The following is a 10,262-nucleotide window of genomic DNA, read 5'->3' as shown; positions in this document are numbered from 1 at the left end:
CCTGCTGAATCTACCTTGGAACTACTCTTGAGGAATGCATTTCCACAGAAGCTTTCACTACTCTGGTTTATTTATCGGTATAATCTATCTACTTTCTGCCTTTCAAAAGCTCATCAGCATCTTGGGTCTGCTGACAGTTCTTCACGCTCTGTCAGGGGATTTATTTTCTATTTGTACTTCCTCACAGTCATTTCATTAGGCTCAAATAGGAAGTCTCAACATCCTTCTTAAACTAGATGCCCAAAAGTGAACATGGGACCCAAGATAATATTCCCTACTTTCTGAAGGAATGATTGCATGAATGACCTCATAAATGTAGAAATTCATAGCAGCTACTCTGCTAGTTTAGCTGCTCTGGGTATTTACACTGCTTCTATGCTGCAGCCATCTTGTGAAAACTTGAGCAGAGAACTGCATTCTCTTTGGAGACTCCCATTGCAGATCCCTCTATACCTGTGCTTTAATCTGCTCTGGTGTTCTCTAGGCCTGCTATTCAGCCACCAACCTAGGACTTCCTTTCACTGTTCTCATGTTTCCTGGCTTCCATATCTTTCTTGGTTTATTCTCTTGTTTTGCTTGAGTATATACTAGAAGCTTCCTAAGAGAGGATACATGATAAGTAAAGTTTTTGAGTCTTTGCACATATGGATATTTCTTTATACTTGCATTTTATTGATAGTTTCAATGGATTTAGAATTATAGGATGCAAATAATTTTCTGGCAGACATTTGAAGTGTTGATGTTTACCTTCTGCTGTTGCTTTTGAGAAGGCCAATGCTATTTTGATTCTTGATTCTTGTATATGACATTTTATTTCTCTCTGGAAGCTCTTAGGATCTTTTTAAAAAATTTATAATTTCTTCACATGTGGTCAATCTGCCATATTAAACAGATTTGTCATGTGTTTTAATTTTGTCTCCCCAGGGAAATAGCAAGTATAGTAGAAAGAGCATTAACTCTGAAAAGTTATGCCTAGATGGATAGATGTGGTTATTAATAAAATTATGTATGTAAAGCCTCTGGCACATATTGATGCCCCATCTCCCAAAAGTGAACGTATATACTTGAGAGCTGGACCCAGGACTTGTAAAACCTTATGATCCTCACAACACCTGGCACATACTAGGCACATACTAGATTCTCAATAAATATGACTTGATCTCACCATACACAAAAATAAACTCAAAATGGCTTAAAGACTTAAGTATAAGACATGACATCATAAAACTCCTAGAAGAGAACATAGGCACAACATTCTCTGACATAAATCATACCAATGTTTTCTTAGGTCAGTCTCCCAAGGCAGTTGAAATAAAAACAAAAATAAACAAATGGGACCTAATCAAATTACAAGCTTTTGTACAGCAAAGGAAACCATAAACAAAATGAAAAGACAACCTACTGAATGGGAGAAAATATTTGCAAATGATATGACTGACAAGGGCTTAATCTCCAAAATATACAAACAGCTCATACAACTCAACAACAAAAAAACAAACAACCCTATCCAAAAATGGGCAGAAGACCTAAATAGATATTTCTCCAAAGAAGACATACAGATGGCCAAGAGGCACATGGAAAGATGCTCAACATTGCTAATTATTAGAGAAATGCAAATCAAAACTACAATATGGTACCACCTCGCACTGGTCAGAATGGCCATTATCAAAAAGTCTACAAATAACAAATGCTGGAAAGGGTGTGGAGGAAAGGGAACCCTCCTGCACTGTTGGTGGGAATGTAAGTTGGTGCAGCCACTGTGGAAAACAGTATGGAGGTCCCTCAGAAAACTAAAAATAGAATTACCATATGATCCAACAATCCCACTCCTGGGCATATATCCAGACAAAACTGTAATTCAAAAAGATACATGCACCCCTATGTTTATAGCAGCACTATTCACTATAGCCAAGACATAGAAATAACCTAAACGTCCATCAACAGATGAATGGATAAAGAAGATGTGGTACATATATACAATGGAATACTACTCAGCCATAAAAAGAAAGAAATAATGCCATTTGCAGCAACATAGATGCAACTAGAGATTATCATACTAAGTGAAGTAAGTCAAAGAGAAAGACAAATATCATATCACTTATATGTGGAATCTAAAATATGGCACAAATGAACCTATCTATGAAACAGAAACAGAATCACAGACATAGAGAACAGACTGGTGGTTGCCAAGGGGGAGGGATGGAGTGGGAGGTTGGGGTTAGCAGATGTAAGCTTTTCTACATAGAATGGATAAACAACAAGGTCCTACTGTATAGCACAGGGAACTATATTCAATATCCTGTGATAAACCATAATGGAAAAGAATACCAAAAAAGAATGTATATATATGCATAACTGAATCACTGTGCTATACAGCAATAATTAACACATAATTGTAAAGATTCTTCTGACCTTTTTTTTTTTTTTTTTAGATTCCATATATATGTGTTAGCATACGGTATTTGTTTTTCTCTTTCTGACTTACTTCACTCTATATGACAGTCTCTAGGTCCATTCACCTCACTACAAATAACTCAGTTTCAATAAAAAATATGATTTGATGACAATGAGTCTTTGCCATTATTTTTCTGTGGGACTTTATGATATTTATCTTTACTTGTCTCAATTTGCATATTTGTCAATGGGGAAAATACTTCTTGACTTGCTTATTGTTCATGTGTTGTGAAGCTTCAGTTAGTGAATGTGAAAATATTCAAAACAGTTAAAATCCCTCTACAGATGTCAAGTACAGTTTCTGGTCTCAAAGCTGAATGAATCTTTTTTTTTTTTAAACATCTTTATTAGAGTATAATTGCTTTACAATGGTGTGTCAGTTTCTGCTTTATAACAAAGTGAATCAGTTATACATATACATATGTCCCCATATCTCTTCCATCTTGCATCTCCCTCCCTCCCACCCTCCCTATCCCACCCCTCTAGGTGGTCACAAAGCACTGAGCTGATCTCCCTCTGCTATGCGGCTGCTTCCCACTAGCTATCTATTTTACATTTGGTAGTGTATGTATGTCCATGCCACTCTCTCACTTTGTCCCAGCTTACCCTTTCCCCTCCCCGTATCCTCAAGTCCATTCTCTAGTAGGTCCGCTGCATCTTTATTCCAGTCTTGCCCCTAGGTTCTTCTGACCATTTTTTTTTTTTTAGATTCCATATATATGTGTTAGCATACGGTATTTGTTTTTCTCTTTCTGACTTACTTCACTCTATATGACAGTCTCTAGGTCCATCCACCTCACTACAAATAACTCAGTTTCGTTCCTTTTTATGGCTGAGTAATATTCCATTGTGTATATGTGCCACATCTTCTTTATCCATTCATCTGTTGATGGACATTTAGGTTGCTTCTATGTCCTGGCTATTGTTGAATGAATCTTCCTAATTTTCTAAAATCCCATTTATTAAATCCAAAGGATATAGAAAAAGAACGGTAACATTTACCATAATAAATAACAGAGAACACACAATTTGTAATTCAGATATTAATGAGAAATGTACAGAAAAAGGGCACTTTTATTTTCTAAGCAATAGAGTAAAAATAAAATATAAAAAGTAATGGAATCAAGTATAGGCAGCATTGGAACCACTCAGTCATGCAGAGAAGCTGTATAAGTGAAGAAATTAATCTGTCTATATCTAACAAGAATAAAGGCAACCCGTATATAATAGCATGGATATAAATTAATTAGTCTTCAATTTAAACTTCTATTCTCAAAGCTGATTATTATCTATTGAGTGCTTATAAAAATTTTTTTTTTTTTTTTTTTTTTTTTTGCGGTATGCGGGCCTCTCACTGCCGTGGCCTCTCCCGTTGTGGAGCACAGGCTCTGGATGCGCAGGCTCAGCGGCCATGGCTCACGGGCCCAGCCGCTCCGTGGCACGTGGGATCCTCCCGGACCGGGGCACGAACCCGTGTCCCCTGCATCGGCAGGTGGACTCTCAACCACTGCGCCACCAGGGAAGCCCAGAGTGCTTATAAAAATTTTTTATTGGAATATAGTTGATTTACAATGCTGTGTTAGTTTCTGCTGTACAGCAAAGTGAATCAGTTATACATATACATATATCCACTCTTCTTTAGATTCTTTTCCCATATAGGCCATTACAGAGTATTGAGTAGAGTTCCCTGTGCTATACAGTAGGTCCTTATTAGTTATCTATTTTATATATAGGAGCATGTATATATCAATGCCAATCTCCCAATTTATCCCTCCTCCCCTTGCCCCCGATAACCCTAAGTTTGTTTTCTACATCTGTGACTCTGTTTTGTAAATAAGTTCATTTGTACCCTTTTTTTTAAGATTCCACATATAAGCTATATCATATATATTGAGTGCTTTTCAAATTTCATTTCTTAGCAGCAGAATCCTTTATTTTCCAACTGAGATCTTACAGAACAGATAAATGTGAAGCTGCTCTTTTTAAAGCAGAAACTTCAGAATGAAGAGGCTGAACAAAACTCTTGATCTTCTCTATTCCCCCTGCAGCAGACCTTAGACTCCTCTAAGGAAATAGAGTTTGAAAAATCATTGGTTTAAGTAAGGTGATCTATTAGTCCAAGTAAGGTTTTATTAAAGTGGTCATGAGTAAAACTGGCTATGAAAAAAAAAGTGTCTTAATTTCTAAAGCAGGGTCCATAATCTATTCTGGTACCACTAATCAAAAGTATCAAAGCTTCAACAAGTTATGACTGTCCTCCACAACAGAGGTATAAACTTGAGACTCCCTTGTCAATGAGTTCTGTTCTTTTCTGCTTCAGACATTAGTATGTGGGGTCCTAAAACTGCTTGAGGTTTTCAAACAACTAAATTCTGACTTGAAAATACCAGCTACTGCTGTGGAAGGAAGGGAAGTATGCCTATTTGTAAAGAAACAGAAAAAAGTCTTTAACTTACCCAGAGCACAAGGACATTCATGAGATGGTCTATGTGTGTCCGTTTAAAAGTGGACTTTCCACTGTTCTGCATTAATTTGGTGTCTGGTCCTAAGTGAAACAGGGAGACATCACCTCTTAGAATCACTGAATATTCTCAAGAGGATTGAAATTGGGTTAAAATGTACCTTTATGATCATTTTATCAAACCTCTTTCCAATGCTAGGGGATAAAGTCCTGGAGAGAGGCTCATGCTTGGTGCCAATAACTCAAAGAATAGAAAATTTGTTTCTAAGGATAATCCCAACTACTTCTGCAAAGTGCATCAATGCTTGACACCTCCCTCTCTTTGCTGCACCTTAGTCTAGTTTTTCATTGCTAAGTCAGAATAGGAGCCACAAGCTTCTCTCTCATCACCATCTGGTTTATTTAGCTTAGAAAAGGGATTTTCTGATAAGGAGAACTTCACCTTGTTTTGAGGAAACCCATTGCTGGACCAGGCTCTATTTAAAGTTTCTAATTAAGAAATGGAGAAAGGAAAAGGCAATGGCAGTGATTTCTCTTGAGGTGGAAGCTTGGGAGCTGAGATTTCTCTGGAGCTGAGAGACAGAGACTCTGCATTTCTTCATGACAAGGTAGATAGTAAGTAGAAAAAAAGAGTTTTTTTTTTTTTTTTTTTATAAGAGCTCCTATAGGAACCAACATTTTTTTTTTAAATTTAATTAATTTATTTATTTTTGGCTGCACTGGGTCTCCGTTGCTGTGTGCGGGCTTTCTCTAGTTGCGGTGAGCAGGGGCTTCTCTTGTTGCGGAGAACGGGCTCTAGGCACGCGGGCTCAGTAGTTGTGCCTCGTGGGCTCTAGAGCGCAAGCTCAGTAGTTGTGGCGCACGGGCCCAGTTGCTCCGTGGCATGTGGGATCTTCCTGGACCAAGGCTCAAACCCGTGTCCCCTGCACTGGCAGACGGATTCTCAACCACTGCACCACCAGAGAAGCCCTAAAGAGCTTTTAATGGCCACTGGGACTAGAGTTGGAAATTATTATCTTACTGTGGTTGTTGTCATCAATGCCCACTGTCACCGAGGGCACAGGGTGGCACAGAATCTTCCTCCATTTTCCAGCACTACCTTATAACTTAAGAAAATCCCTCAATAAGTATAAGGAATTATGGTTCTAAATGCCACCTCAAGATGGGCCACTGCTAATGAGCCACATGTGCCTTTTCTCTGGCATGAACACTTCATATTGTGTTTTATATTCTACATAATGACCGCCGTGTTTATTTTTTCCTCACGGGAGCAATCCACATGTATACTCTCCCCTTTCACATGTCCCCCTTTCATATGCTAATACTATGTGTACTTCTATGTGTGTACCTTCTCTTGTGTCCAGATATGTTTAGAAAGACTTATGAATGCTCTGTGGTCTTGGAACACAAAGCCTTCCTCTAACAAAGGCAGGGCTGATATGCTGGCAGTTCATTGCTTGGAAAAAAAGTCATTTTTTTCTTAAATTATCCATCCATCTATCCATCTACCTGCCTCCCTTTCTATCTGTTTCAAAGCCATAGTGTTCTGGTACATATCTGAGCACCATATCTGCATCCTGAAAACTAAGTACCCACAACGTGGCTACTAATGGAATCCAGCAGGCTGGGGGTCTGTGGTCCCCACGAAGACGTACCAGTAAAAATTACCAAGCCATAGCACCAATCTGTATTCCTGATGATGCAGCCTCGAAGAATCAGCCTGTCATGATCCAGGATGTAATTTTTTCCTTTATAAATCAGTATTCCTGTGAATCTGTCCAACCTGTTATTGGGAGACTCACACCTCACTTCTCCTGAAAAAAAAAAAAAAAAGAAGGAATAAGAGTCCTGACTGTGTAATCTTAATTCTTTCCTAACAGGATAGAGGAGGCTTAACAGAAAAGAGGAAAGAACATCCCCTTTTCAAAATATACACACATCTTTTGCCTATCCTTTCTCAGCCGCTGCCCATTTCTCACCAGGCAGACAAAGGGTTCTGGGCATCAAAGAAGAGTAATTCTGTGACATGGGTCATCCAGAGAGAGAACAACCCACATGATAACCTATCATCATCAGTACTTCTAGATCAAATGAGCTGAATCTGAAGAAATTTTAAAACTACTTAAAGCAAACCTAGTATTTGTTTCAAAATGGAAATAATTTGCCTTTTTCATGATTAGTAAAGTAAAATATGCCCATTGTAAATACATATACAACATTAAAAGGAGAAAGGAGAAAGTAAAATTCACCCACTGCCTCGAAATAAGCACTATTAAACTTCTGTAGTACATCCTTCCAAGTTTTTTTCTATACATGTACTCATAAACATACATATGTTTCCAAAAACAGGTTTATGTTACATATACTATGCATAGTGTATTGCAATCTTTTTCATTTATTAATATGTTGTGAATATTTTTCCATGTGAATAAATATCAACTTGCACATCGTTTTTAATAAGTTATATAGAATTCACTGTATGGATGTACCACACTTTAACCGGACATCTACTAATAAAAATGCGGGTTGGCAAACCTATTTCCTAACTCACCATCAAAGGCAGACAGTAGCTTCAGGTTATCTTCCATCTCACTGGTAACTGAGATGGCTTGTTTCACTTTCAAGTTGGTTTCACTAGAGTAAAGAATGCACATACATAACAGCAGCACAGGTCCAATTTCTCCTACTTTAGAAAACAGTTGTTACCAATAGAGCTTGGGCTACAGGCTTGAGCCGTGAGAGTCACTCCCACTGTTATTCTCTCTCAAGAAAAGTATTGAGGTGGGGTGGTTCTACAGGGAAGCTGAGTATTAGCCCACTTGTTCCCCTCTCTCCCTGAAACACATATCAACTACTTTAACCAACCTATGAGATCTTGTGGGTCAGATGCTCTAGAAAAGCTGAAGAAACATCACAAGACAACCTGGAGGGGGTACCTGCTCCCTTCAAGAATAAGGAGCAGGCCCTGGTAAGAATGTGCATATACCTCCAAGTAAACATACTTCTCATCTCATATATATTTACAGGATCTATGAAGGAATCCCACTTAACCATTTGCTGATACAAGAATGCACAGAGACAGAAGTAAAAAAGAAGCCACATTTCAAAAAGTTTGTGGGCACCAAGAGGAATGGTTGTAAGGATGCAGATCGATACAAAACTCCACAGGACAAGCTCTCTGAAGATGGCCTCTATACTCCAAAGATCTTAGCTTTTGCACGTTAATGAATTTCTACCTTAAATCCTTTCTAGAACATGGTTTATCAGTACATAATTACTCCATATTCATTTCCCCCCTGGAAACTTTGGAACTATATTCTGAAATTTTACAGTTCTGTTAACGTCTTTCCTACCACTCAGCATTACTGAATATAGATAAGACAGAATGTCTCCAGTTTAGAGATGGAGAATACGGAATTTATTTGCCCAGATTCTGCACCAGTGGATGCTAAATTATTGCTGTCAAGAGCTCAGCCTTAGACTTGAGGTCCCAAGAGTCTGGCCTCCTATCTTATCTAGATATTTCTAGCCTCTTTTAGCACTTCATTCTCTGCATCATGTTCTCCCTCAGTGAGAAATCACTCTAAGCTGGCTCAACCATCTTAATGGATTATCAGGAGGGAACACTCACCCGTCCAGTTCTGCTGTTTCTATATATGTCAGACTGTAGGGCTCACTGCTAGACAGTAATAGTATATCAGCCTGTGGTCAGAAAAGTCAGAGAAGATAAGGAAGGCAGGAAGGCAGACTTTTAACATTACAGTGTGACAAAAGCAATTACCTCAGGAACAGATGTTCATCTTAAGAATATTACAGACATTTGGTTTACTTTCTTTGTCTAGGACCCATCACTGCTACCACACACCCCCTCTCCAAAAACTAGTCATATTTTACCTGTAGCTGTGGTGAGAAATGGACAAGAACAAACTTCTTACCACAGGAGATGTTGATCTCTGGATGCAAAGTGAGGAAGGTGAAGGTCACCAAAAGGAGTGGTCACAGAAGTTGCTAAAAGGGTTCCTATTCAAGCCAAAAGAGAAAAAGCCACAGCCCAAAGAGGTACTCACCGTGACAACCTGATTATTTTCTAGTTTTATTATATCTCCCACTTGGACATTCATCCATTTGTCTGTCACTATCCTGCAAGAAAGTGAGCCTTGAATGCCTGCATGCCTGCCCTGAGAATTTCCCCACAGCCCTGTTTTGACAATCAAGAAGAAAAAAAAAGCTGAGGTGAACTCAAGGCTCAAAGGAGGACCAAACTGGGTTTGTGATACTCCTTGCTACAATCAAGAATGGGGCCCATTTCTCTTGACTTAAGGCTATAAGAGTTTTCTAAAACTCTATAAAGGTATATGTAGACATACATGCGCATAATTTTTCTTTAAGTAAAACCAATATATGCATATGGTAAAAAAAAAAAAATTCAAATAATTAAGACGTATGTAAGGACTTCCCTGGTGGTGCAGTGGTTAAGAATCCGCCTGCCAATGCAGGGGACACAGGTTCGAGCCCCGGTCCGGGAAGATCCCACATGCTGCAGAGCAACTAAGCCCGTGCACCACAACTACTGAGCCTGAGCTCTAGAGCCCGTGAGCCACAACTACTGAAGCCCACGTGCCTAGAGCTCATGCTCCACAACAAGAGAAGCCACTGCAATTAGAAGCCCACGCACCACAACGAAGAGTAGCCCCCGCTCGCCGCAACTAGAGAAAGCCCGTGCACAGCAACAAAGACCCAATGCAGCCAAGAGTAAATTAAAAAAAAAGAAAGAAGTATGTAAAAGGAAAAAGTAAAGTCTCTTTCTCTCCCCAGATTTTAGTTTTGCTTCCCCCAAGGTAGCCACTGTGAGTAATTTTTTGCATTTCTTTAGAGAAAATATCAATGCATATAATCACATACAAGATAAACATTTAAAAATTACATAATAGATACATAATTTTCTGCACTTTGCATTTTTCATTTAATAATATATCTGGGAGAACACTTATAGAAGATGTGGCTCATTCCTCTTGATAGCTAAAAAATGTGGCTTTTAACTAAAGATGTGCTTGTAGCCAGAATTACTGAGAAATTAAAATGACAGAAATCACAACTTGAAAAACAAATTTTTTTCAACAGTAGCTCTGCTCAAACTCATGTGCTCTAGAAAAAGAAAGCCCCCCTTTTTTTTTTTTGGAATATAGACAACTCACCTCAAGTGTTACATCAGTCAAACATTCACTGGCTTATAAAGTCTAACCACTAGGGCCCTGCTTGTGAACTCCTACTCTAAAACCACTCTATGACAAATTCTTCTCTAATAATCTTATAAAATCCAAGTGCTCAAGCTCCTTGGGAAGTTCAT

General features: G+C 38.6%; 1 protein-coding gene across 1 annotated transcript in view; it reads right to left on the bottom strand.

Moving 5' to 3' along the window:
- Positions 1-10,262, bottom strand: part of LOC103075836 (probable phospholipid-transporting ATPase FetA) — a 112,991-nt gene that overhangs the window by 37,508 nt on the left and 65,221 nt on the right. The window contains exons 7-11 of the mRNA XM_007456019.1: positions 8,983-9,055; positions 8,547-8,617; positions 7,467-7,549; positions 6,571-6,729; positions 4,911-4,999 (exon numbers count right to left, since the gene is read on the bottom strand). Of these exons, the coding sequence (XP_007456081.1) occupies positions 4,911-4,999; positions 6,571-6,729; positions 7,467-7,549; positions 8,547-8,617; positions 8,983-9,055 (475 nt within the window). The remainder of the gene's footprint in view (positions 1-4,910; positions 5,000-6,570; positions 6,730-7,466; positions 7,550-8,546; positions 8,618-8,982; positions 9,056-10,262) is intronic.

Source organism: Lipotes vexillifer, unplaced genomic scaffold, assembly GCF_000442215.2.
Source record: "Lipotes vexillifer unplaced genomic scaffold, Lipotes_vexillifer_v1.1 scaffold920, whole genome shotgun sequence".
Lineage (NCBI taxonomy): Eukaryota > Metazoa > Chordata > Mammalia > Artiodactyla > Lipotidae > Lipotes > Lipotes vexillifer.
Note: the sequence above shows the minus strand (reverse complement) of the source record. Positions and strands in the feature narration are given on the sequence as shown.